General features: G+C 41.0%; 2 protein-coding genes across 7 annotated transcripts in view; both read left to right on the plus strand.

Annotated features, from left to right (window-relative positions):
- CDRT1 (CMT1A duplicated region transcript 1) overlaps positions 1 to 1923 on the plus strand; it is a 47615-nt gene extending 45692 nt beyond the window's left edge. For both annotated transcript variants that reach the window (XM_036032955.1, XM_028534371.2), the window contains exon 14: positions 1052 to 1923. In XM_036032955.1, the coding sequence (XP_035888848.1) occupies positions 1052 to 1872 (821 nt within the window). In that variant the 3' untranslated portion in view covers positions 1873 to 1923. The remainder of the gene's footprint in view (positions 1 to 1051) is intronic.
- A 3831-nt stretch (positions 1924 to 5754) lies between these two features.
- Positions 5755 to 27859, plus strand: LOC114515217 (Golgi apparatus membrane protein TVP23 homolog B). Of its 5 annotated transcripts, none has more exons than XM_028534554.2 (7): positions 5755 to 5898; positions 9190 to 9272; positions 10422 to 10566; positions 17860 to 17949; positions 19094 to 19225; positions 25230 to 25358; positions 26686 to 27859. In XM_028534554.2, the coding sequence occupies exons 1-7, from the start codon at positions 5887 to 5889 to the stop codon at positions 26710 to 26712; spliced, it is 618 nt and encodes a 205-aa protein (XP_028390355.1). In that variant the 5' UTR covers positions 5755 to 5886; the 3' UTR covers positions 26713 to 27859. The 5 variants fall into 5 exon arrangements, with proteins under 5 accessions (XP_028390355.1, XP_035888849.1, XP_035888850.1 ...); XM_036032956.1 differs by having other exon boundaries at positions 25234 to 25358; XM_036032958.1 differs by lacking the exon at positions 5755 to 5898 and adding an exon at positions 6944 to 7107.

Raw genomic sequence — 27859 nt, forward strand, 5'->3', positions numbered from 1 at the left:
GTGCTCTTCCCTGGTCCACAATCACCACCTCACTGGGTCTGCCAGCTGCCGCTTGCGCACTCAGGGTCCACCTGTTGCAATCTTGTGTGCCCCAGATGCCTTACGCGCTTCTGGTTGCCTTATGCGCCCAGTTCTCCCTGTTCTCCGAGCACCCGGCGCCCGGCTGTTCCTCTCTGCCCCTCCTACCGGTCTGGATGAACGGGTCTACTTCAACTTCTTGGCTGTCCGACTTCCATTCAGATAAATTCTCTGTCAGTTCTGGGTGTTATTCTGCCTCTAAATTGTTGTTGTTCTAATCTTGGTTGTGTGTGGAGGTACAGTGCGTCCACCTGTGCCTCCATCTTGCCGGAAGTCCGGGATAACACTTTCAATGTATCCATGAAGTATTGTAGGGATTGAAGTGACCAAATGAGATATAATACGTTTGATATAATAGATTGACTCACTTGGGAAGACATCTTTGTAAACTCAAGGTCTGAGGCACCTTGGAGGTCTTGACTGTTGTGTAGTATGAACAAATGAATCTCTGGTCCTTGTCAGCAGCTTTTGGACCCACTCATATTGTTCAAACATTTGGGAAATGTTCAGGAACTGCCTCTGGTCATGGTGTCATATTTAGCATTTCCCAGGGATGACATTTTTAAGGCAGTTTTGAATTGGGAAAATGTCCAAAGATCATTTGGAATAAAATTTTGTGATTTTCTTTAAAAACAGAGGTATTTCACTATACATTTATAAGGCCTGTTTTGTGTGAATCATAAAAGAGGTATAAAGTTTCAAAAATATGGAGCACTGAGATCACATATGTTCCCTCCAAAATATGCACATCTAGAGCTTAACACACATTTGCACACTAGCGTATTTGTTAAAGACTTGTATTGAATATGTCGTACTTGCTGGTATCATAGAGGATTTTTGCACACTTGATGGCATATCCATCAAGCAACAAAGATCTCAGTTTGCCTAGGTGTTAGAATTAATTTAATTTTCATGGATAGTACTTAATGTTCTGATGGTACACTGATTGGTTTTCTATTTTTTTTTAAACCAGACGATGTAGAGAAAGTACCAAAACAAGAACAACTGGAAACTCCTGGAGACCTGACCAGTCACTTACACAAAAAGTCCTGGCAAATCTCTATGTTGCCAGATGGGTTCCTCCTGACCATTAATGCCCTCCAGCAAGCCCATAATTCAGGGGAGTTTGCCTATCCCCGTAGGCCTCAGACCCAAGTCATTGATACCTGGGTACCTTCAATTTCGCACCCAAGGAAGGTCCTTAGTTTCAAGGGAAAATCAGTCCAACATGAAGTTCATAGGTTGAGAGCCAGCCACCCTCCCATAGATGTGAAACAAACAAGTATTCCCCTTGAAATCCAGAAACTGCAGCCTAACCTGAAGAAGTCTTTGCACAGTCCCCGAGTCCAGTCTACCATACCCCAGCCCATGATTATCCACACCAGGCTTGCTGGCAGCTTAAGGGGTGAAGACCGAGCAACCAGTTCAACTGACAGGACAGTGCATAGCGTTGGTCCCTTAACCAGCCTGCAGGTCATTAAGCCAAACCGCATGCTGCCTCCACCAGTAAGCACAACAGCCCACTCTGTCAAGAAAGAACGGCCTCATTTCTACACGGCCCTCAATCCTTTTAGAGTGAACACTGAATTCATGCTGTTGACCGTGAGGGAGGAGAAAAAGTATGAGGAAGCGAAGATGAAAGAATATCAGTCCAGAAAGCCCACTGAAGTGGTCAATCCAGAAAAAGCCAGCAAAGCTGCTTGGATCAGGAAGATCAAAGGCCTGCCTATAGATAATTACATGAAGCAAGGGAAAACAGCAGCCCCTGAACTTGGTCCAAATGTATTTATCTGAACCACCCATGGGAAATTACAATGTCTTGCAATAAAAAGGAAACTGACTGGATGTTGGTGTTCAGCTTCTTGTTTTTTTTTTTTTTTTTTTTTTACTATTCCCTGGCAATTAATGTGGGGACTCCTGATTATCTTCCTGTAAGCCAAAGAATTGATATTATCAAAGTAGGAAAACAGAGCAAGGCTTGGACAGATTAGCACTTGTATTCCCACTGAAAACCATTCACTGAGACTATGGAAGCCCAATTTTATGGTGGGGGTGGGGAAGTGATTGTTGGAGATTAAATACCGCTTATCACTATCAATTTTGTACTATCATTTTTATAACAAATGAACTGATGAGATTGTATCAGAATAAAACATTGGAGTTCCTTGGTATTTTTCCATGGGAGCCTGATGAAGCTCAGTGAGTTCAGTTAAGAATCTAATAGCAGAGGTGAAAGCAGACACCCTTATCTTGTTTCTGATCTTAGTGGGAAAGCTTTTAGGTTTTGCCTGTTGAGTGTGATGTTGCCCGTAGGTTTTTTCATATATGGCCTTTATTATGTTGAGGGGGGTAGGATTGAGGGTAGGAGGTGGGGGTGGATGGGTTGGGGGAAAGTGGTGGTGGGAAAATGGAGACAACTGTATTTAAACAACAATAAAAACTTTCTTGGAAAAAAAAGAATTATGTATTTAAAAAAAAGAATTTGGGTGACAAAACCCTGCCTACATTTGCACACAGATTTCAGAATTTTCAACAAGTGTATCAATTTGAAAATATTTACATTTGGCATATTAAACTCATAGCTTCTTTTTACTGAAGTCTCTAAAAAAAAGAATCTAATAGAAGCCCTCGACGGCATTGACCTATTCTATCTGAGAACATTATGTGTGCTTTCCTTATTAGGGATAATTCCTATGAAAGAAAATTAAACATATTTATCATGTTTACAAAGAGGGGTCACTAATATAAAATGTGTTGAGGTTTCTACTTGTACCTCCTCAGGATGGCATCAGGGTTCAGGCAGGTAATTTAGAAGAGGGCATCCTACCACAAGGGCATGGCCCATTGGGGACCTCAAGTCTCATCCAAAGGGGATAGCTCCTACTCAGTGGCTCAGCATGGCCACAGGATGCTGTGAGATAATAGAAAATATATATTGACCTCTGCCCCTGGCTCCTGGCCCAGAGCTCCCTAACCCCTTATAAATTCCTAAGTGATAAGAGCAATAGGAGTAACTTTTGTTCTAATGAGGTGACTCTGGGCAGGTTCCAGGACGGGATCTGGTCACCAGCAAGACCAAGTGATAATTAGGAGCTTGACATTTTCATCCCACCTTCCCATTCTTTAGAGAGGAAAGAGGGGCTGGAAATGGAGTTAATGATTGAACATGTCTGCATGAAGAAGCTCCATAAAATCCTAACAGTAAGGGGTTTGGAGAGCTTCCAAGTTGGTGAACCCATTCCCATTCTGGGAGGTTGACACACCCCAATTCCACAGGAACTCCTGCACTCAGGGCCCTTTCAGACCACACCCTAAATACCTCTTCATCTATCTGCCCATCTGTGTCTTTTATCATAGCCTTTAACAAACTGGTAAATGTAAGCAAATGTGTTCCTGAGTTCTGTGAGCTGCTCTTACAAGTTAATCTCACCTGGGGAGGGGTCCTTGGAACCTCTGAACCACAGCTGTTTGGTCAGAAGCACAGGTGATAACGTGGGTTTATGACTGGGATCTGAATGTGTGGAATGTGTGTGTGTGTGTGTGTGTGTGAGAGAGAGAGAGAGAGGGAGAGAGAGAGAGAGAGAGACAGCACCCCTGAGTGAGTCTTTTGTAGGATTGAGCCCTTAACTTACTGAGTGATCTGATGCTATCTCCAGGTACAGTGTCAGAATTTAATGAAATTTAGTAAAGACACACAGGAGAGAAACACAATAGGGAAGAACTGTCTTTTTTTTTTCTTTAGAGATGGTAATGAACTCAAATAGAATACAAAACAAAACAACAAAAATACCAACCCGATTAAACCCCACAATCTATACTTTAGACGGGCCACCAAAAACATGGCATGGGCAGTCTAGATGTACAGGTAACCTGTTCACAGACTCCACTTTTCACTTCTAAGTGCAGGAATACAACTGTTTGCCAAATTGAAAAACAAATTTTAATTATTAAGTTTAAAGTAGCATTGGCAAATAGCAATGTAAAAGTAGTGATATTAAGAGAAAGAATCCTCCCAGTTAAGGAATTGTGGTAGTACATATTATCCCAGGAGACTTCAACAGCAGTTTGACCCGTAAACCATATAGTTAGGATGCTGTTACAATCAGTGTCAAAGATTACTTACAGTCCCTGAATTTCAGGTCCTTCATATGGGCAAGATTGTTACTGAACCAAACCCCGAACCGATTTGGCTTCTTGTTTCCCCAAATAAAAAAAATTAACTCAGGGACACTGATAGTGAAAATAAGATTTATTTCAGCTCTGCAGAGGGAGGAAACTCTGGGAATCAGAGAGAGTTGTGCCTGTGTGTGTGAGTGCTCAGGCTTTTTATTGGGGTCAGAGGATAGAGGAGGCTCTTGCACTGGCGTGAGTTTCTATGGCTACAGGGTGCTGACCAATGTCATTTTCTCCCCACAGGTGCACCCTGGTCTTGTTTTTCTCCTTCTTCTTCACAGGGCTTAAGCCCTGTGAATAAGCTCAATAAAAGATAGTTGTTTATCTTGTGTTTCTCTTGTGATTTTCAGAACAGGACTGCTGAATTAATGGGTGAGACACGTCTCATTTTCCCTCCCTGCTTTGGTTTACTATCTATCCTGCCTAACATTCTTCTCTTTCCTGGACACCTGTGGTATCTTGCAGCTGCCAGAAGTATCAAAGGAAGTTCCCAGACCAGTGATTTAAGCTATGTATTCTCTGGTCAGGGAGGAGAGGTATAAACCATTAGCTCTCAACTGTCCTTAGTGGAGATAAGGTCTTGCAATTTACCATGAGACTGTAAGTTTCTCAAACTGTTTGGCCTTGTTTCATTTTCTTGTCTGTTTCCCCGTTCCTCTTGCCCAGGAATTTTCCTAGCTTCTCACTATTCTATCCTCTCACAAGATCACAACATCAGCAGCTAAACTTAAAACAGCAGTAAGAATACCATTTTCAGTTTACTACGTACTTACCCTGTAGGCTACTATTATCAGACCCACTTTACAACTGAGGAAAGATGTACACGGAGATTAGATAATTGGTGAATGTGGGGATGAGAGCCTGTGGAGGGAGGTGGGGCGGACTCAAACCCAGAAGCTCAACTCCAGAGCTAGTTCTCAAACTCTGTTTCTTACCGTTTCCGAGTCTCCCGGTCTCATTTTCTTCCCATAGTATCACCTTTCATGATTTACTCAATCCTCCTGCCTTGTACCTCTTAATAACTTTTTACCCCTTCTCAGGACCACATTAACATTTTTCAGTTGTTTCTAAAATGTAAGGTACAAATAGGATACTGTACAGGAAAACATGTCCAGTAAAACGTTCAAACAAAATGCAACCATGGAATAATAAAGCCATCCACCCTAGCCCCGCCTTCAGGGACACCGATGCTGGTGGTAATGACAGCTCTTAGGGAGCAACAACAGCTCCACGCGACAAGCCACGAAGCTTTCACTCTGAATCCAACAGCGGGACTAAGGATCTCTTCCCAGCTTGTTTTCCCTCGGTCTTCCATCAGCACTCTACCAGGACCGCACAGCTAGTCTGGATCTCTGGTCGCCCCGCCCACTTTGTCGTCCCGCCCTAGCCCGCACTACGCTACCCTCCACTAGCACCCAGACTTCGAGCACTGCCAACCCCTGGGTCCCCGCGTCCAGGAGTCGCTCCGCCCCCTCGCTTCGTCTTACCCGAGCGCCCCGCCCACACGCTCGCCCAGTCCCCGTTTACGCTCCGCCCGCGAGGCGCCTAGAAGCGGAAGTGGGATCGGGCTGGGGTGTACTTTGGCTCCACCTGGTCTGACGTGGCGCCCGGAAGTGGGACTGGAGTGGGGTCGTGATGTTGTCGCAGGTGAGGGGGTTTGGCGCGTCGAAAGGGTGGCGGTCCCTAGGGGCTGGCCCTGGAAAGTGGTGTGGCGCAAGTGGAGCGTCCCGGGGCCGTTGTGTCGGCGTCCTGGCTTGCGGCAGGAGTTGGAGGAGGAACGGGGTGGGCGGGAGAGCCGAGGGCTTCTGTCCGGGGGACGTGGCTGGGCGCCCCGAAGCCTCTGGTGGATCGTGACCCAGGTTGTGCTGAGGGACAAGAGATCCCGGTGTGGAAAAGCGCGTTGTCAACTCGCGCGGAGCGCTGCTCGTTTCTGTGCCCGCCCGCTGAGACGCCCTCGCGGGAGGTTGCAGTCTTCTCAGCTGTCTGGGGACAGGCGAGTGTGGGGTGGCAGCCTGACCTCTCTGGGTGCGTTGTGATCCTGTAGTAATGGGAGCCTCCGCTTGGGCCTTGCTTTCAAGTTTACGTTGCCAAACTGAACCTGAATGATGGCGGTAATGGATTTAATTACAGTCCACAACTTGACAACCAGAGACTAGTATGAATAGTTAAATACTCTCTTCCTATTTAAAAAAATATTGTAAAGTGCACTTCCATTTAGATTATCATTGGTGTTTTTTCCCTTGGTGGAGGATTGCTATGGCCCAGACACTACTGTTACTGAGGTCCCCTGTTAGAAACAGTGGCCACTTTTCCATTTTACTCTTGTGGCCTCTGCTTTCATGGTCTCACCACCTTTCCTGACTCCGACCCTCCTGTGTTTCTGTTATCGGGACCATTCTAAGTACATCACTGGGGCCACCTGGATGGCCTTCATCTCAATATCCTTAATTTAATCACTTCCTCGAAATTTGTTTTGCCAAGTAAATGCACATATTCACAAGATCCAGGGATTAGAACTCGGGTTTCTTGGGGTGATGTGAGAAGGACACATGATTGGGTCTACCACACCTTAATGCACTGGGTGGCCTGAGAAAGTTCGTAGAGGTGGGTAGGGGCCAGATCTGGAATGTAGGGACAGGAGTCTGTTTTTCAGCCAAAGTGCTGTGGGTTTTAAACAGGGGAATGACATGACCTACTCTGAAAAGATCACCTTGGCTGCAGGATGGAGATGGCACTCTTTCAATCAAGAGCAGCATACAGTAGATCTCAATCTTGGCTGCACATTATCATCACCTAGAGAGCTCTGACAAATCCTGATGCCCAGACCATCCATCTGAACTTTGGGGTGGGGCCCAGGTATCAGGTTTTTAAAATTTTTACTTATTTTTAATGCACGCTGTGTAATTATAGTCTATAGTCGAGGTTGAGAACCACTAATCTCATAGGTTTGAATTCATTTTACCTTTCTAGCTTTAGTTCCTACCTTACTTTTTCCACCGTTCACTTACCCTGTGGGCTCCTTGGTCTTTCCCTATACATTTGTGTGTATTCTCGCTTCTGTACCTTTGAAAGTGTACCTAGTCGAGGGACTAGAAGGAGCAGGAGACTTACTTGTTCTGTCGAGGCCCAGCTGATAAACTGTCCTGCAGGAAGCTTCTCCAGAGCCTCTTTCCTGTGCTCCTATTTGCACTTATGTTTCTCCTGGCACTGTTCCCAGTCTGCCACATACTACAGGGGATCGCCTCCTCTGTGTTCTTCATGCTTCAACAAACACTACACTGCCTGGCCTGGCGCTTTGCTAGACATGAGGGCTCCTCCCGTAGCGTCTGGATGGAGGTAGGAGTAGGCTTGCAGGAAGGACGTCCAAATGGCAGTTTGTTCAAGTGCTGTGGTAACAGGGGAAATGGTATGCTTGGGGATTTCAGGGAAACTTTCTCTGCTAATTCAGTATTTGAGTTGAAATTTAAAAGATGATTTGGTGTTTGCCTAAAGGTGAGCTGTGTAGGGGGTGGGGAAGGGAAGAGATTTCTGGGTAGAGAAAACATGAAAGGCAGGAGGAGGGGAGAGCATCAAGTTTTCAGAACATGCAGTAACTATCACTGTACTGTCCAGGGAAGGAGTATCAGAAGGTGAGTAGGGGGATCACATCAGGAGATCTATGCTGTGTGTGAAGGAGTAAGTTTTATCCTGTACATGTAGGGACGCCATAGAAGAATTGGGAAAGAGGGTAATGTATTATTTCCATGTTGGGAGGTTTACTCAGTGGATAATGAGAGGCAGGAGTAGAGCTGAGCATATGACTAGAAATGGAAGCAGGGAGGCTGGTGACTGGCTGGCACAGTAAAGGTATAAACAGCAGATATCTTGTGGTTGAAGCTGAAAATCAATTACATTGAGTTGAAATGTGAACTGCTCTTAGGAGCCTAAAGTTGTGAAAGGAAGGAACACTGTAGGAAGGAAGGTAAGAAGATAGCCCTGGCTGGTGTGGCTCAGTGGATTGAGTGCCAGCCTGTGAACCAAAGGGTTGTTGGTTCCATTCCCAGTCGGGGCACATGTCTGGGTTGTGGGCCAGGTCCCCAGTAGGGGGTGCTCTAGAGGCAAGCACACATTGATGTTTCCCTCTCTCCCTCCCCCTCTGTCTAAAAACAAATAAATAAAACCTTTAAAAAAAGAAAAGAAAGTAGAAGATAGAAGGAGAGATTCAGGTTAGGGTTTCTTAAAATTTTTTTCATGCTATAAAGCCACAGACCCCAAACCTTTAGGGACTGGTTTCAGAGAAGGGGGGTGGGCGGGATTTGCTCTGCTTGCGGCCCTGTTCCTAACAGACTGTTACTGGTCCAACGCCTGGTGGTTGGGGACCCCTGCTACAGGGGACCCCTGCTACAAGGGACCCCTGCTACAAGGGACCCCTGAAGAATTTTATATGCTAATTAGACCCAGTAGAAACCTTTGAAGGTATAAGAAAGTGTAAATAAAATTGATGGAACAAGCCCCTAAGGAGGCAGGAAAAGAAGTGATTCTGAGCAACAAATAGATGATTTTGCTTTTGGAGGAAAAAGAGAGAGTTGTGAGAACGGGTCAGGGAAATAATGCAAGTCAGATGATTCTTGGAAAGAGCCAAAAATACTGAGTTTATCCCCCATAGCCTCAGTGGTCTCTAACTTTGCAGGAGCATCCTCTATACACTGGTGGTTTTCTCACAGGGCTCAATAGCTTGGGTAGGGATGGAGACAGCAGATACTTGGATTATCATGTGGGGGTTTTGCCAGATGATTTGGATGGGTGAAGGAACTGCGCTTTTCCTAGGTTGTGAATTCCAGTTGGCTTTGACCATATCTTAATCTTGTTCTCCATTCTGACTAGCATGCTGCCTTGCATGCAGTCAGCATGCGCATACTGAATTCATTTTGCTTCATGGCTATTTCATTTTCTTATTAGGATAGTAATGATGACACTGAAGATGTTGCACTGTTTGATGCAGAAGAGGAAGCAGCTGCTAGACCCAGAAAATCCAAAATCAGGTATGAAGATAATTTCTAAGAGTGGTGTTTATGTCCAGTGCCGTTATGCTTGTAGACTGGTGCCAGCTGATTCAGGGAAGACTGGTTGTGATGTACTTGTGAATGTTGTATATCACTAGTGTGATCTTAGATCTGAGGCAAAAATGGCATTTCAGATTTTCTTTGGGAATGAGTGGCATATGGAATTTTACTCAACACTGAGTTTTCAAATCTGCAAATCCAATTAAGTAAACATTAGTGTGCTCATTCTAGCTACTGTGCGCTAAGAATGCACCATTTCTTTAGATGGCTTCTGTAGATGCATTATGACATTTTGATTTATTGCACAAATTTCAAAATTACATCTTTTGTATAAACTGACATGAAAATATCAAGGCAAATATTTCTATTTCAAATTTAGTTCTCTCTAAAGAAATTCACTTAATGAAATCAAGTTCTACCTAAACCTTGAAAACAAGAGATGCCAGTCACAAAAACCACATATTGTACAATTTCATTTATATGAAATGTCCAGAGTAGGCAAATCTATAGAGACAGAAGGTACATTTATGGTTGCCTAGGGGTAGAGAAGGGATGGGGCTGGGATAAATGGGGAGGGACTGCCAGTGGGTACGGGTTCCCTTTGGGGTAATGAAAGAGTTCTGAAGTGGATTGTAGTGATGGTTGTACAGTCGGTGAATACATAAAACAAATAGGTGAATTGTATGGTATATGCATTATATCTCAGTAGAGCTGTTAAAAAACAACAACAACTCTTCCTGATGGTTATTTTGTCTAAGGCCTGAAGTGGTTTCTGAGGGACCTAGAAATTTTTTTGTCATGATTTTGGACATAGGAAAATAGGATATAATCCTGAGAGTATGGTTACCATATTTCTCCAAGCTTGGTTAAGTTTCTCTTATATATTTTGTGAAAGTTTATATTCAATGAGGTATTAACGTCATGTTTACATAGTGTATTGACTGTGACAGCAGAGCTTGGTCAAATAATGGGATTACTAAAAAAGAAAAGTACGTGGTTTGCTTCTTCCTTACAGCATCTCTTTTATTTTGACCAAACTGCATGGTTATGCTATGGCTAAAGATTTTACATCAACATCTGCAGTACCTAAGTGTAATTGCATTTCTTTTTTTATGTTTTGGTTTTCAGACATCCAGTGGCATCATTTTTCCATTTATTCTTTCGAGTCAGTGCAATTGTAGTCTATCTTCTCTGTGAATTGTTGAGCAGCAGCTTTATTGCCTGTATGGTGACAATTATCTTGTTGTTGTCATGTGACTTTTGGGCAGTCAAGGTAGGTTTGATTATTTTTATTTGAAACCATTTAATATGATGAGATTGAATGGCATATAACAGTAAAAAGAAACCCCTGAAACTTAGCATTTTGGATTTGCATTAAATTATCTTCTTGTTAAAGTGCCAGGTATATCAGATCACATGTAGGTTATTCTACTCACTTGTGTGCGCCTTATGTCAACCTACATCAGCCTTAAAATTAAATAAATAGGACCGCAGCTGCTTTACCTGCATATAGTGTCTAATCCAGTTCTTAGGTTTTGCTTCAGGGTCACCTCCAGCTGTGCCATATATGATTTCTAGAAAGACCCCAGGGTAGTTTGTTCACTAATACTTCAGGAGTACCCATCATTTGTGAAGGCTGTAGGGCAGTATTTCTTAACTGGGGCCAGTTTTGCACCCTGGACACATGTCAATGTCTGAAGACATTTTTGGTTACAACGACTGACGTGGGGGAAGTGTGCTATTTGAAACATCTAGTGGGTAGAGGCTAGGGATGCTTCTAAACATATTAAGATGCACAGATTGGGCAGCTCCCCACAACAAAGAATTATGTAGCCCACAATGTCAGCAGTGCTGAAGTTGAGAAACCCTGTTGTAGAGGATAGAGAGGAGTGTAAGAAGCGGTTTCAAACTCAAAGGTGGTAAGTAGAGGGATGGATGGGTACATGGATGAATGGATATATGATGTAGTAACTTTCAAAATATTAACTATGGACCCTCTGTGTTCACTGCAAAACTAGACTTATCTATGTGTTTTGAAATTTTCATAGCAAAATGGTAGGGGAAAAAAATCAAAGAAAAAAAAAAGCAAGAGCTAATTTTTGAATTTCAGAGACCTGTATATTGATTCAAAGACCAGTAAGATGTTACAAATGTGTTCACATCCACCAACGCAGCTGTTTCAGATCTTTTGATTCTTACAGATATCAGAAGTGATTGGTTTGCTGGCAGCTGGTTTCCATAGGTCACAAAATGCTGAGAATAAAAATTATAAAAGTCTGTTTTCTCTAGGCTTTCCTTTTCTACTTTTCTACAGTCTTCTTTGGCTTGGTTTTCTTTGAATTTCTTCTTTTGCTTTATGCTCTAAGGTGTTTACTGTATCCTGGTCACAATTTTGTCTTGAGGAATGTTTTTTTTGTTGTTGTTGTTCATGTAATTTCTGTTTAGCCACATAGAACATGGCCTTTACTCAGTTCTTCCTGGTAATTTCCAAGTTCTTAAAATTAAATACTTCTGGGTTTAGGGTTTTAAAAAATGTGGCCCAAAAGTATATTTTCTGATAAGCAGTTTTTTTTTAATGAGGGCTTAAAAAATGTCACCTTTTTATCTGCGGCAAAATTATTTACAGATATTCAAACCAATGCTATGTGGAGCACAATTAAAAAGTCAAGGTGGGGAGATTGTTAAATAAACTTGGGAAGGGGGTAGGCAGGGTTCCAAACCTAGTTAGAACATAGATGTGTCACAATTATATAAATCTCAGTACAGTTGTCAAAAGAAGAGATAGAATCATTAAAAAATAAAATAAATAACCCTGGCTGGTGTAGCTCAGTGGATTGAGCGTGGGCTGCTAACCAAAGTGTCGCAGGTTCGATTACCAGCCAGGGTACATGCCTGGGTTGCAGGCCATAACCCCCGGCAACTGCACATGAATGTTTCTCTCGCTTTATGTTTCTCTTGTTCTATCTCCTTCCCTTCCCTCTCTAAAAATAAATAAATAAAATCTTTAAAAAAAATAAAATAAAAAGATAAAATTATTTTTAAAAATTTTAAATTTAAATGTTAATGGCCATATGTTGCTATTGTTTTATTCCTTACTCTGATGGGGTAAGAAATGTTAAATAATGGTTTTAAAATTTTAATGATAGCTATTAGTAAAATTTAAAATAAGTTATGTATTTTATTGGAGAAGATAAGAGCAATGAAAACATACTTTATAAAGCAAGAGAATGAAAGAAAGTACATGTCGAGGAAGCTTAAATATCACAAGACATAGTACAAGGTGATTGATGGAAGTGGTAGCAAATTAGTTACAACAGTGGATGTGATTTGATTAAATCTCTTCTTAAAGATAAGAATTTTCGGATTGCGTCAAAAATCAAAGTCCAACCAAAAAATTCTAACTAAAATCATGACATTATAAAAAGTGTAAAAGGCAAAGATAACATCAGACCAGTTCAAACAAAAAGAAATTTGTCATTAGAATATTGCCATTAGACAAAATAGAAATGAGAGTAAGACAGCATTCAGTGAAACAGAAAAGGTTATTTTATGAATCACAGTGCAGCTCATTCACAAAATCACATTATGTCAAACTACGTGTAGTTAAAAACTTAGGGACACTAGAAGAAGATGGAGGGAACATTATGATAGGGTTCTGTTCTAACAAGCCCCTGTCTCTGATTGATCAAAACAACAAAAAACAAATAATGTCTAAAGGACCTGAATGAAGTAAAAAGGTCAATTTAATAGCAATATTTGAAACTTTTTATGTACAAGGATAATTGGCAAGAGTTCAGTTCCTGTGCAACATTTGTACAAATTAATTGTCACTATAAAGAAAATTGAAATATATTGCCTAAAGCAGGTACATTTTCTAGCCCAGTGCAACAAAATTAGAAATTAATAAAAAATAATAGTGAAAACTGGAATTTTAAAAAGAGCCAACTTGCTAAATATCTTGGCTTTAAAAGAAAACAAAAAGTATAAATAATAGATTATACCTAAAGATATTTTAAAAGTATAAATAATAGATTATTTATACCTAATGACAATGATCATCTAACACATAGACTTTGGGAATGTGTATGAAGCTGAATTCAGAGGAAAAAATAGATGACAAGTTTTTATTATTAGAGGTCCAGAATTTTTTAAATTAAACTGTTTTTAATCCTCATGTGAGGATGTATTTATTGATTTTAGAGAGAGAGGGAGGGGGAACGAGAGAGAGAGACATTGATTGGTTGTCTCCCATATAAGCCCTGATGGGGGATCGAACCCACAACCTAGATATGTGCCCTGACCAGAGACTGAACCTGAAACTTTTTGCTGTATGGGAGAACGCTCTAGCCAACTAAGCCAAGCAGCCAGGGCAGGTGCAGAAGTTTTAAAAACAAAAGCAATCAGCTTGAGAGAAATTAGGAAAATTAATATTGATAAAAGTAGAAAGTAAAGAATTGGAAAATGGTAAAATGGAGGAAGAAACATTCTAAGACCTGTTACTTGAAATGCCAATAAAATAGACCTCTGGCTGGTCTTGGTGTTTGCCAGCTCTTCTCTTTTACTTATCCTGTAAATGTTAGCACTTCTACCAAATGAATTACAGTCTTTAAGGCTCCTCCTTTTCTCCTCTATTCTTTTCCTAAGTACTGTCATCTATGCTTCTGATTTCAGATGCGTATTTCTAAGCCAGGTTGACTCCCAGATCTGTATCTCCAGCCCAGGTTTGTCTTTGCTATTCCAGACCTATCCATCTGTCTTTTTAAAAATATATATATATTTTATTGATTATGCCATTACAGTTGTCCCATTTTCCCCCTTCACTCCCCTCCATCCTGTACACCCTCTCCCACCCACATTCCCCGTCCTTTAGTTCATGTCCATGTGTCATAAGTTCTTTAGCTTCTGCATTTCCCATACTATTCTTGCCCTCCTCCTGTCTATTTTCTACCTATCATCTATGCTACTTATTCTCTGTACCTTTTCCTATTCTCTCCTCCTCCCACTCCCCTGTTGCTAACCCTCCACGTGATCTCCATTTCTGTGGTTCTGCTCCTGTTCTAGTTGTTTGCTTAGTTTCTTTTGATTTTGTTTTAGGTGTGGTTGTTAATAATTGTGAGTTTGCTGTCATTTTACTATACATGCTTTTTTTATCTTCTTTTCTTAGATAAGTCCCTTTAGCATTTCATAAAATAGAGGCTTGGTGATGATGAACTCCTTTAACTTGACCTTATCTGAGAAGCACTTTATCTGCCCTTCTATTCTAAATGAAAGCTTTGCTGGATAGAGCAATCTTGGATGTAGGTAGGTCCTTGTCTTTCATGACTTGGAATCCTTCTTTGCAGCCCCTTCTTGCCTATAAGTTCTCTTTTGAGAAATCAGCTGACAGTCTGATGGGAACGCCTTTGTAGGTTACTGTCTCCTCATCTCTTGCTGCTTCTGGGATTCTCTCCTTCATTTTTACCTTGGCTAATGTAATTATGATGTGCGTTGGTGTGTTCCTTCTTGGGTCCAACTTCTTTGGGGCTCTCTGAGCTTTCTGGATTTCCTGGAAGTCTATTTCCTTTGCCAGAGTGGGTAAGTTCTCCTTTATTATTTGTTCAAATACATGTTCAATCTGTTGCTTTTCCTCTTCCCCTTCTGGTACCCTTATAATTCGGATGTTAGAATGTTTAAAGATGTCCTGGAGGTTCCTAAGCTTCTCCTCGTTTTTTTGAATTCTTATTTCTTCATTCTTTCCTGTTTGGTTGTTTCTTTCTTCCTTCTGGTCCACTCCATTGATTTGAGTCCCAGTTTCCTTCCCATCACTATTGGTTCCCTGTGCATTTTCCTTCATTTCTCTTATCGTAGTCTGCATTTGTTCATCTAATTTGCAACCAAAATCAACCAATTCTGTGAGCATCCTGATCACCAGTGTTTTGAACTGTGCATCTGATAGGTTGGCCATCTCTTGGTCACTTAAAGTGATGGGATCTGGGGCTTTCATTTGGTCTTCTGTTTGAGCCATCTCTCTCTCTCTCTTTTTTTTTTTTGGTCTGGTCTCGCCTGTTATGGATGAGGGGTGGAGCCCTAGGTGTTCACCAGGGCTGGGCACCCCAGTTGCTAGGTTGTGATGTTGTATGTGGGGGTGGGGTCAAGAGGGAACAATGGTGGTTGCTCTGTTCTCCGTGGGACCTCAGTCCCCTCTGCTGCTTCCCCCAAGCAAACTGGGCCCCTCTGGTGCCAATTCCCCTGTGGTTGGGCTTGTGCACGCCGTGGGACCCTCCAAGGACCTCCCCTGTGAGGCTGGGTGTCTCTCCGTGCTCCTCAACTCCCACAAGTGTCCTCAATCAGTGTCCTGAGGCTCTGTTTCCCAGCGCTGTGATTCTGGGCTGTGAGCACTGCCTTGCTTTACAATTGCCTCCTCACTGGGTCTGCTGGTTGCTGGTTGCCACCCCTGGGCTGGGGTCTGCCAGCTGCCGCCTGCACACTCAGGGTCCACCTGCTGCGGTCTTGTGTGCTCTGGATGCCTTATGCGCCTGGACCCACTGCTCTCTGCTCTTCACGCTGCAACCTGCGCCTGGCTGCTCGTCTCCGCCCCTCCTACTGGCCTGGATGCGCGGGTCTAATTCAACTTCTTGGTTGTCCGACTTCCGTTCAGATCAATTTTCTGTCATTTCTGGATGTTATTCTGTTTCTAAATTGTTGTTGTCCCTATCTTGGTTGTGTGTGGAGGTACGGTGCATCCACTTATGCCTCCATCTTGTCCAGAAGTCCCTGTCTTCTTGACAATTTTATTTGGCTTTCTTGGAGGCACCTCAAATTCAACATGTGTGAAATATTGCTTCTTGTCTTCCAGGCCCAAAATGCAGCTCTTCCACCAGGGTTCCCTTTCATAGGGCCTTGGATCAACTTTTATTTTTTCTTTTTATGCTAGCAAGCCAAAAATATATGAGTTGCCTTCTTCATACCCCATATCAAGTTAATCACCAAGTCTCATGAACCCATAGATTTTACTTTCTTCCTAAGGGCTTCCACGCCTGCTTATCCACCTGGTGGATTGTTCTCATTCACACATTACCTCAACACAGTGATTCCTGATCTGTTTCTGTGCCATGGGTTTCTTTGGTAGTCTTATGAAGCTATGAATAGCGTTTTTAAATACAGAAAAGAAAACACATTAAGATTAAATATCACTATGGAAGTCAAAGGAAGTCACTTATATTGAACTATAATGAAAACATTAAAATGGCACATTTTCTGATTTAATGGTATGTACTTTATTTATGTACTAAATAGTAAGACCTAGTATTAGGCCTAATTACTCTGAAAGCAATGATGAACTTAATATTTTGTGATATCTGCAATAAGTATAGTATAATGTGAAAAGTATCTGTGGTTTTATTGTGATAATACCTCAGGTACTGTTAATTCTACCATGGTTAATTGTCTACATTCATAATTGAAAGATAAACTGTATTTTAGCCAGAAGTTAGTGAAAATAAAGATACAGTTTTTCTCCATCCAAGTTCACAGAACCCCTGAACTCTATTAGTGGATGCCACTGATTAAAAATTTCTTGCATTACTGATTCCTACTTATCCTTTACATTTCATTCCCAGTGTTGATTCCTCAGATACAGTGACTAGGTCATTTTTCCCTGTTAGACTTGTGAAGCCCACCCTTCTCCCTCACAGTACTTAGGATGTTCAGTAATGGAACATACACACATTGGTTGACTGTCTCTCTTCCCCACAGCACTTAAATCTCCACAAGGACAGGAAATGTACCTGCTATCACCATATTATTACACACTCAGTAAATATTTGTTGAGTAAATAAACATTAGGAATGCTATCAGAGTAATTTGTTATGTTACTAGGGAAGAGAACTTGGTACCTTTGAGGTACTGAGTGAAGGCTAGTACCTGTAACCATTGTCTTTCTCAGTCGAAAGCTCTCCCTTGATTCTTTTTTTTTTTTATCTGAAGAACATTTTTTTTTATTTATTTTTATTTTTTTTATTTTTTTAAATTTTAATCATTGTTCAAATACAGTTTTCTCCTTTTTACTCCCAACTAATCCTATCCATGAGGGCTCCACCCTCATGACCCCATCTAATCCTTATCACCCCCTAACACCACATGTTGGGGGGTTCTGTATGTTTCAACATACAGAATTGTGGGGAGCATAAACATTCAGCCCATAACAACCATTTTTAGAGATATACAGTTACAAAATACATGTAGCTACAGTTAGGATATATAGGAAAAATAGGTCAGAGTGGCTAATGAGCAAGGAGCTTAGGAACACGTTAGGGAACGGGAGAAAGGACAGGAGCTCAGGAGGGGAAGGGGAGGGTAATGTTGGTGAAGGTGTTTATGCTGTCACCCCCACCCTCCCACCCTGCTGGTCCTCCCATTGCCATTTTGTTTCATCTTTTACCCAGGCCTGGTGTGTCATGGTATAAAACTGAGTATTACGGAGGTAAAACAGGCACTATTTTGTTTATGAAAGGTGACACTGAGGTATGACCTTATGGTAGATCTGTAAATAATGTTTTTAAAGCGTATGTATATTAATCTTTACCAGAATGTCACAGGTCGACTAATGGTTGGCCTGCGTTGGTGGAATCATATTGATGAAGATGGAAAAAGTCACTGGGTGTTCGAGTCCAGGAAGGTATGCTCCTCTCTCCTCCTGCTTTGAGTGCCATTCAATAAATTAGTTGTAGATTACATTAGAATATTTATGGGTGAAGTATTTAAGATTGAAAGTACTATCCCAAACATTTGACATGTCCACACTAAACCAGATGGCCCTCTAAATCTATTTATATTTTTCTGACCAGTTCAGACCAGAAACAGTGTGTGTATAGGAAGAATCCTTCGAGGGTGGACTTAACACTGTGTGCTGAGCTTTCTGTTTGGGGCTGCTCTCTGATAAAGGGTCTCTTTCTGATGCCCTCAGCTTTATGTTGCCTGGCCTGGAATAACTGCTTCTCATAGCTTGCTCTGTCCCTACTCCCATGGTCCTTTTCCATTGTGGGCAGGAAACAAATGGAAGGACTGCAGCTGGACAGAAAATCTGAAGTGATCGGAGCAGTCTGTTCTTTAAGTTGGACCTTCAGGGGCTCTAGGGGGGCTCTGGTCTGTTTTGGGTTGGCCTGCTTATCGATACTGAGCTTTGTTTCCCTGTGGAAATCAGTGTGGGTGGCAGAGGACAAAATTCTTAGATAATAACAGAGAAATTGCTTGCCTCCTGCTTGGAAGCACCCTGACAGGCATTTCTCACAAAGCAGCAGTATGCTTAGTGAACCCGTGGTCCTTTGTATTGTCAAATCTGCCTAATAAACAACTCACCACTCTTCTAAATGTTGGGTTTTGATAAGATACTCTGGTCATTGTCCAGAATGGCTTAATTCCATTTTTTTCTGGACTGTGACTTGACCTTTTAGGAGGACTATAGCCTTGATTTCCTTGAATTTCCCCTGAGAAAGTATCATTTAAAGCTTCCCTATGAATGAAGAGTATAAACACAAGGATAGAATAGAAGCATATCAGACCACCTTAAACTCTGCTCTGCCCTGAGATGACAAATTCTTGATTTGAAACAAAGTATATTAAAACCAGTTCCTAAAATTATAGTAGTGTTAGATCTACTAACTGTTTTTTTTTTGGGGGGGGGAGGGGGAGTTTCTGACTTAGGACTTAGGATGTCTGTGTTAATTTATTTGAATTTGAGGGTAAGATGTTTTTCATTAAAAGTGTAAAACTTCATACTGATATCACAAAACATTGGTTATTAAATTCATGTTCTTTTACAGGCATCCTCTCAAGAGAATAAAGCTGTTTCAGAGGCTGAGTCGAGAATCTTCTGGTTAGGGCTTGTTGCCTGCCCTGTGCTTTGGGTGATATTCGCCTTTAGTGCTCTCTTCTCCTTCAGAGTGAAGTGGTTGGTGAGTATCAGGGCAGAGCTATAGGGAGTAATCCATTAAGGTGCCCGAGGGCTAATCACAGCAAGCAGCCATCTAGGCCAACTTTCGGGACCTATGTTGAATAGGCAGCCTGATCATGTATTTCCCAAGTTTGATTTCCCAGTCTGCTTTTTAAGTATTGTTGAGCAGAGCTGTGTTAAAGACCTCGCTTCACCAGTTTTCCAGGTGCTCAGCATAATTTTAATTGAACCCACCTTGTAGAGAGATGACTGTATTTATCACATTGTCTTGTTGGACGAGATGTTCAGTAAACTCCGAACAAACATTTTTAGCTTAATTTGGAACTAACAGAGTGGTCTTTTTGAAAATATTGCTTGGTAACCTGTTCTGGCTGTCTATTACTTATATAGCAAATCTTGTCAAAACTTAGTGGCTTAAAACATCAACAGTCATTTTATGGTCTCTCACAGTTTCTCTGATTCTTAAGCCTGGATGGCCATCTTCTCCCTGCATCCTCACATGGTCTTCCCTCTGTGCATATGTCTGTGTCCTCTTTTCCTCTACTTATACGGACATCAGGCGTATGGATTAGGGCCCACTCTGGTGGCCTCATCTTATTTTAATTACCTCTTTCAAGACCCATCTTTAAATGTAATCACATTCGGGAATCCTGGGGTTAGTACTTTAACATATGCACTTTAGGGGACACGATTCAGCCCATAACAACAGCCTAGGCTCAGAAGTTGGCACAGCACCACTTTGCCACCTATTGATGTTCAAGGGGTTGGGAATTGGGCTTTGCACCTTGATTGGTGGGAGGTGGAGGTAGGTGTTAAAGAGCTTCTAGAAGAGCATGTGGACCAAGAGATATTGTTGCTACCATTTTTGGAAAATGTAATCTGTTACTTGCCCCAGACCGTGAGTCTTATTCTTTTAGTAAAGTTTGTCTCAATTGTTAATAGCAGATATATTTTGGCCTTACTGATGTGTTTTTCTTCTTTTCTTATCTCTATTTTGCTGTATAGGTTCTCTTTTTCTTTGTATGTACATATACATAAATCTTTTTTTGCAATTTGGAAGGTTTATTGTCTACTTTCAGTTTTTCTAATATTGATCTTAATTACATGTTTGTATCATACAGTCTTTCATGAATTAGAAAGTGTGCCTCATATCTGATTTCTGGCTGTGGTATGGGGATGGTCAGGTTAACACTCATGGTTTCTCCTACCTTTCCTCCCTGCTTCCACCTCTGTATTTTTGTTGATCATACAGTTGGCCCTTGAACAACATGGGAGTTAGGGGTGCTGACCTCCTGTGCAGTCGAAAATCTGTGTAAAACTTTTGACTCCTCAAAGTTTGATTGTGTAGTTTTATTTTAGTTATTTTAAGCAATACACTTAAACCTGCTTATTGACTTAACAGACTGTTTAGAAAGGAAGTGAAATACTCTTAGGCTCTCTCTTTTGTTTCTTCCCTTTCTATTGTCTGAGTTTTTTTTGTTCGCTTTATTTTTGCTGTTAAGGTTTGTAAGAATTACCTTTTGAACTATATTTTGGACTGTTTGTTCAGTCTTTGATTATAGTATTTTAAAATACATTGATGGAATCTTTATTGGAGCTTTTCCTTTTACCTCCTGAATGGTTAGCTACATTTCATTGCTGGGTGATTTTTTTCAAAAAACTTATAAGTGTTATTTTCCTTTGGCTCTGTCATGTTTAAGAATATGAGCCTGTTGACTTTATTCTTGAATGACAACATGGCTCGGTGAATATTCTTGGGTCACAGCTTCTTTTGTCATTTAGAAGACATTATTTCGTTATTTTCTTCTATCAAATTTTGCAGAGGAATCTGAGTCCAGGCTTACTTAACCTCCATGTAAGTGAGTGAATCATTTTTCTCCCTGGACAAAGAATTTTTTTATTATTCTTAAAGTTTTAAAATATCAACCAGAATGCCTTTGTGTTTCTTTCTAGATTGATTTTTCTGGAAACTGTGTGCTCCTCTAACATGCAAGTGCAGACTTTGCTTTGAATCAGGAAAATTGTCTTCTGTTAAGTCTTTACATTTATTTATGTTCTATTTTTTGGTTTCTCTGATTCTGAGGTACTGGTTATCTCTGTTGGATCATTTTTGTCTGTTCTCATCTACCATCTGTAATTGCTTTGAGCTCTCAGTTTTCTTCTCTTTATTCACTCAGCAAATATTTTTATGAGTCTTCTATATGCCAGACCTGTTCTTGGCACTGGATATATTGTCAGCAGATGGATAAACAAGGAAACTGCTCTGGCAGGCCTTATGTTCTCTGGGAGGGTAATGTGGACACCCAGTAAGTAAGAGAGGAGAGGCTCTTTGATAATGATACAAGGTAAGAGTGGAGTGTGCAAGGGAGAGAGTAACGGGCTACTTTGGGTTGGCAAAGGCTTCTTTCTGTATGTCCTTAGCTCTGCCAGCCTCATTATCTTCTCCTGTTGTGTTATCTTACCTTCATTCTCTCTGAGTTCTTACTTTCAGATTCTTGCATAGGTCGAAGTATTTCCAGGAATACTTTTTATTTTGATGGACTGTATTTCTTTCAGAATAGATTCTTAACCTATCTCTTGCACACTATGATCTTTATTTTCACTTATTTGCTATAGTATTGCAGAGACACCTTTCCCTTTGTCCCTCTCCATTTTGCTCCAGCTTGTAGGCAGCTCTGCCCGGACCTTCTCTTTATGCTGGTTTAGTGTGGGTGATTTCCCCTGACTGCCGTCCCCTGTATCGGAGGTATCTGAGCTCCGCAGTGAGCTAGACTTCAAGAGCCTGAGGCACGAGCATGAGGAAGAGAACAGAGCCAGGCCTCTGGCTGCCTGAGCTGGCTTGCTTGGGTTTTGCCTCTTTTTATGAAGTGGAGTTCTTGTTTCCTGGTTGGGTGTGTGTTCTGTTCTGGGTCTCTTCTGCTTTAGACCCTTTATGAGGCCCCGGAGCCTTAGCATCCATCTGGGAGAGGCAGCCCAGTCTTTCTTTTATTTTTTCCTCCTTTATTTTTACTGTTGGCTCTCTTGCCGATGTCCCCGTTTTGCTCCCCTTTGCCCTCCCTCTCCCATCCCAGCTCCCCTTTCCCTCTGGCTATCACCACACTGTCGTCTCTCTCCATGGGTCATCATATATGTTTTTTTCTCTAATCCCTTCACCTTCTTTCATACAGTTCACCCCCCCACCCATCCCCTCTGACAGTTGTCAGTCTGTTCCATGTGTCTACACCTCTGTTTCTGTTTTGTTTGTCATTTAATTTTGTTCATCAGATTCTACATATAAGTGAGATCATATGGTACTCGTCTTTCTCTGACTGGCTTATTTCACTTCACATAACACTCTCCCAGTCCATCCATGCTGTGGCAAACAGTAAAGATTTCTTTTTTTATGGCTGTGTAGTATTCCATTGTGTAAATACACCAGACCTTTTTTATCTACTCATCTACTGATGGGCACTTGGGCTGTTTTCAGATTTTGGTTATTGTAAATAATGCTGCTATGAACAAAGTGCATATATTCTTTCGAATTGGTGTCTTTTCAATACATGGTATTAGGAAAATTGGACAAATATATGCAGAAAAATGAAACTAGACCACCAACTTATACCACACACAAAAATAAACTCAAAATGGATGAGATCTAAGTGTAAGTCACCAAGCTATAAAGATCCTACAAGAAAACATAGGTAGTTAAAATCTCAGATGTTTGTGGGAGCATTATTTTTGCCGATATGTCTCGCAGGGCAATGGAAACAAAGGGAAAAATGAACAGATGGGACTACATCAGACTAAAAAGTCCAGTCTTTCTTTAGCAGTGTCCCACTTCCCTAAACCCGAGCTGGCGAAGGCGATGAAAAAAAGGAGTCTGGGCTCATGTTAAGACCTCGGGGTTGGAAGGCGGCCTCACCCAGGCTCTTCATGAGTCTCTCCCACTTTTTGTTCCCTTAAGGTCTTCCACTTGATGACTGGTGGTCCTTCTGTGCTTCCTCTCCTCCTTGTCCTCCTCTCCCCTACCCCCCAAACAAGGGGTCATCAAATGTCAAGTTGCTGGGATCTTCCTGCCTCAGTTGGGTTGGAAGGGGCTGCTGCTTTCATATCTGTTTCTGCGTTTTCTTCTTAGGGTTATCTGTTTCCTCTGGCCTTTTGCCTCTGAGTTTTTAGGGGTGCTGATTACTAGTAAAACTTTTTCTTCAAGCTTCTTTGGACAGTTAGGAGCTATATAGAGCAACACCACGCTGGCCCTTTCTCTGACAGCCAGCCCTTTTTTATATTTATTGGTACCAGCTTTTTTGCCTTTAAAAAAGTTTGTTTGCTATTTATATCTTAGAGGGAGGGAGATCTTGTTATCTGGCTTTACTACACCATTGTAAACCAGAATTCTGCTTGTTTTAACTTAAAAATACATTTTCAGGCCCATTGCCATTGGATAACATTGATGCCTCGGTGCTTCTCATACTCAGTCTGTGCACTCAGGGGCCCTGGCGTGTTGGTGACACTTACCAGGAGTGTCCCAATTTGAGAACCATGGGAAGTGGAAGGAAATCTATTTCAATAAAACAATTTTTATTCAATAAAAATAGTTTTAAGTTTATTTAGGTAACTAGCAACCTTATATAATTCTAATGTGTTTATTTCTGTGAAACATACATTTAAAACAGAAAGTACAACTCTACATACTTCCTTTACTAAAGATTTGAACCTATTCCTTAATTGAAACATTTAAGTCCTCTCATCTCCTTAAAATCACCTGTACAGCCCATTAAGGACAGTAAGCCTGGATTGGAAAAAGAAGTTCTTTTCAGCTATCTCACTTTTTAAAGGTGTAAATGTTCCCTAGGTAATCCTTTCACTAGCAGACAAATTGGTGACTTGGTTTTTTTCAAGAACATGTTGGCAAATTATGGCCTGTAGGCCAGATTCAGCCCCATTCAGGTTTTTGTAACTTTCCTTTGGAACAGCATGTTGTCTCTGGCTGCTTTGGGGCTTGAATGGCAGAGCTGAGCGGTTGCAACAGAGATTTTATGACCCACAAAATGTTAGTGGCCTGGCCCTTTACAATAGTGGTGTCAAACTCATTTTCAGTGGGGCCACATCAGCCCAACGGGCTGGATGTAATCTTAGGACTGTATAAATGTAACTACTCCTTAACTGTTAAGGACATGAAATTACATTGGGCCCTTTGAAGGCAACTGCCAGGCTGATGTGGCCCTCTGGGAAAAATGAATTTGACAGCCCTGCTTTACATGAAAACTTTGCCAGCTCATTCTAGAATATTTAATCATGCAATCTCCTTACCTTGCCCTAATTAACTTTATTTTCTTAATGTTTAAGAGTAGGCTTGAGTTTTTTATTCTCAGTCCTGAATGATCTTAGTGGGTTCATTTGTAGGATCCCTGAGGTAGCCACCAGGAAACAGCAAGGCTGCCAAAGTGCACTTCCTCCTAGTACTCGAGCCCCTTCACCCCATCTGCCCCCCTCTCTCAGAAGACAGACACACCTGCTGATGGCGACCCAGAGGCACTGATTTGCTCTCCTGGGAGCCAGCTGAGACACACAGTTAGAGTAGAGCAGAGATTCACCTCTGCATGCGCTTAGCTTACTGAATTTGATCTATTTCTTGACCATTCTTATGTAAGTAGTTCTTTAAGGAGTAATTAACATTTGAGCCTCTTCTCAGTCTCATTTACTTTTTTTATATCTTTATACACGGGCCCTTGGAAAATGGAGACAGAATGGCACCCCCACTGCATTCCCGGGGTTGGCCTGGTGCCTTCATACAGCATATGTGTTTAATAAGTATCTGCTAGGTGGCTGATGTAGTGCCTTGTGCAGAGCATATGTTGGGTCAATCTGCTCTGGCAAGTGAAGCAGTCTTATTGGAGCAATACCCCCATTGTAGAACTTCCTTTTCTTTTTCCTATGATGCTCTGCCTTGTCTCACTCATGGCATAGAGAAAGGTTAATCAAATTTAGGCCAGTAACCATCCATTGATTATTTTTCTCTTCCCCAGGCAGTGGTTACCATGGGTGTGGTTTTACAAGGTGCCAACCTGTATGGCTACATCAGGTGCAAAGTGGGCAGCAGGAAGAATCTGACCAGCATGGCCACATCATATCTGGGAAAGCAGTTCTTAAGACAAGTAAGTGTTTTCTGGATGGGAGGTGTGAGTTTGATGTGGTCGTGACTAATGCAGTGATTTCTAACTTCTGTAGAGTTTCATTTTTATGAAATGCTTAAAGTTTTTTAAGGCACCTATTTAAGTATGAGATCATGATGATAAAGATGCTTTGATTGCTTTTGGGAGGCTTTAGGACATTCTAGAAATGTATTGTCAGTGTCCTGAAAATATTTTAAAACCAGAGATAAACTGTCATTGATAACAACTTATTTTTTTTAAAGTATCTTAAGTTCAGTAGCTTTTCATTAATTGTAGTGGCTCCAAAAGTTTTGAAGACTGCTGTTGTATGGTTTTAGGGTTTGTATAGTAAGAACAAGTAGAAGCAACATAAGATTAAGGATTGTTTTAAAGTACTTAGATTTTTTTTTTTAGAACATACAGGTCTTATTATAGTTCCTTAATACGAGTATTTAAATCAGGGTTTTCAGTGGGATAAGCAGTATTTGTTAAATCTCTTGGGAAAAATGATGGCATCTTGGTTTGCATGTGGTAGGTTAGGCAAGCAGTGTCGTGCTGGACAGTGGTGCTCAGACCTGAGCGTGTATCAGGATCACCTAGAGGCTAAAACACAGATCATTGGGTCACACCTTCCAGCTTCCTTATTCAGTGAATCTGGGAGGGGGTCTCATAATTTGCATATCCCCAGTGGGTACTGATGCAGCTGGTCCCAGGACTGTGTTTAGAGAACTAAAGCCCTGAGAGATGAAGTTCCTACTCAAGTATATACAGCTAATAAGTGGTATAAAACTAGGGCTTAATTCGGCTCTCCTCTCTTGAAAGCCATTGTTCTTTTCATTCTACTGTTCAGTTTCTCTTGTATAAAGAAGTAGGGAAAACGAATATTCTTGTAGGGACATGATTCTCCTCCCGAGGGTTTTTGCGCAGTCCCAGTATATCTTTGCTGTGGTCCACCTTGTGCTAGTTGTCAAGTGTGTGCTTCAGTGGGGTTTTTCCCTTGGGATTTCCAGTGTTTCTGAAGTGGGGTGGCCGTTGCATACAGGTGAGCCTAACACAACATGTATAGGATTAGTAGGCTTACATGGCACCTGGTGATACTTTGCTAAAATGAGACTGGCTTGCTGGACATTTGGGTGGATCTATTGATTTGCTTCTCTAACATATTTGTAATTATGTTACAAATTTTTAACCTAATTGGGCTATTGAATGTAAGTTAATATAATAGCTAGCTCTGCATACAAATACAGAATATTTTCCTAGTGCTTTGAAGTCTGGTATGTTAAGTAAAATAGCTTTGTTTTTTTATTAAGGAGTTCTTACTCTTTTGCAGAACACTGGAGATGATCAGACCTCCTGAGGAGAGAGAAAGCCTATGTGTTCTGTTACATTGGGAGAAATGAAGAGATTCTTGACTCTGAACATTTTAGAACTCAGTACATGTTGCAGAGAGGAGTGTTGGGTTTGTTTGTTCATTTTAAAATTTACTTAAAAAAAAACAAAACATGGTTTTCATATTAGGTTTTTATTTCTAGCATCGGGGGCTTGAAAATATGCTGCTAGAAGCATTATCAGAGGTGGGTTCACGGTGTGCATGTGCGCGCACAGTCATGTAATGTCCATGTATTGCACTTGGTGAAAGTGTTTATGTTCATGTACATATGGAATGAAGACCTTTGCATTTTGATCCGTAGAACGTAGAAGGATGTTCTTAATCTCATTTCAAAACTCTTATGTGTTTATATATTATTTCTGTAGATTATCTTCAGAAGTAAGTTTTGTTTCCATGGTAAGGGTGAGTGCTTTGGCTTACGTATAAGTTAGAAATAATTATTAATTTTACAACTTAATATATACTCATGGTGAAATTTCTTATCCTAGGCATTCATAGGCAGATTAAAACCAAATTTGAGTCAGTGGTGTGAACTAGTTTGTAAAATTTTATTTATTTTTATTTGTAACAAGTCATGTATTTTTGTCCCAATTCATATAAATGAATCTTCACAGTTTGTGTGTAAGGGATGCCTAGAGATTGTTCTAGGCCGTTCTGTTCATTTTTGAGGAAGGGTAGTCAGACTTTACTTGGAACTTCCTGGAAGAGCTTCAGTGGTATTTGGCCTAATGAAATCTGTCTTTTACCACCAAAAGAGTATTATTCTTATGTCATGGTAAGAATAATCATTTAAATATGTGGCATAATAAATGTCTAAAAGACATTTTATTTTATAAATCTTTTTCTTCTTGCTGTAGTAGGGATATTATGAATCATGCATTTGTATTAATATTTCTTAAAAAGCAATATATGTAACAGTCTAGAAACTGTTATAGAATATGTAAATTCTCTTGTGGGTATACTTAAACTTCCCTGGAGTCTTAATCAACAGATTATTTTGTTAGTGTATTTATACATTGTTAAAAATTTGTAAAAGCTGTTTTGTTTAATTGGAGTGATAGCTTTGAAGGTGCATAACTTTATATTTGTATAAAACTCTACTGTTTACAAAGCA

Source organism: Phyllostomus discolor, chromosome 8 (assembly GCF_004126475.2).
Source record: "Phyllostomus discolor isolate MPI-MPIP mPhyDis1 chromosome 8, mPhyDis1.pri.v3, whole genome shotgun sequence".
NCBI lineage: Eukaryota > Metazoa > Chordata > Mammalia > Chiroptera > Phyllostomidae > Phyllostomus > Phyllostomus discolor.

What these genes read in the sequence shown, in the direction of transcription:
- LOC114515217 (XM_028534554.2), top strand. An exon ending in CCCAGAAAATCCAAAATCAG is followed by an intron (nt 9,273 to 10,421) that starts GTATGAAGATAA and finishes TTTGGTTTTCAG; the next exon opens with ACATCCAGTGGCATCATTTT. An exon ending in GGGTGTTCGAGTCCAGGAAG is followed by an intron (nt 17,950 to 19,093) that starts GTATGCTCCTCT and finishes GTTCTTTTACAG; the next exon opens with GCATCCTCTCAAGAGAATAA.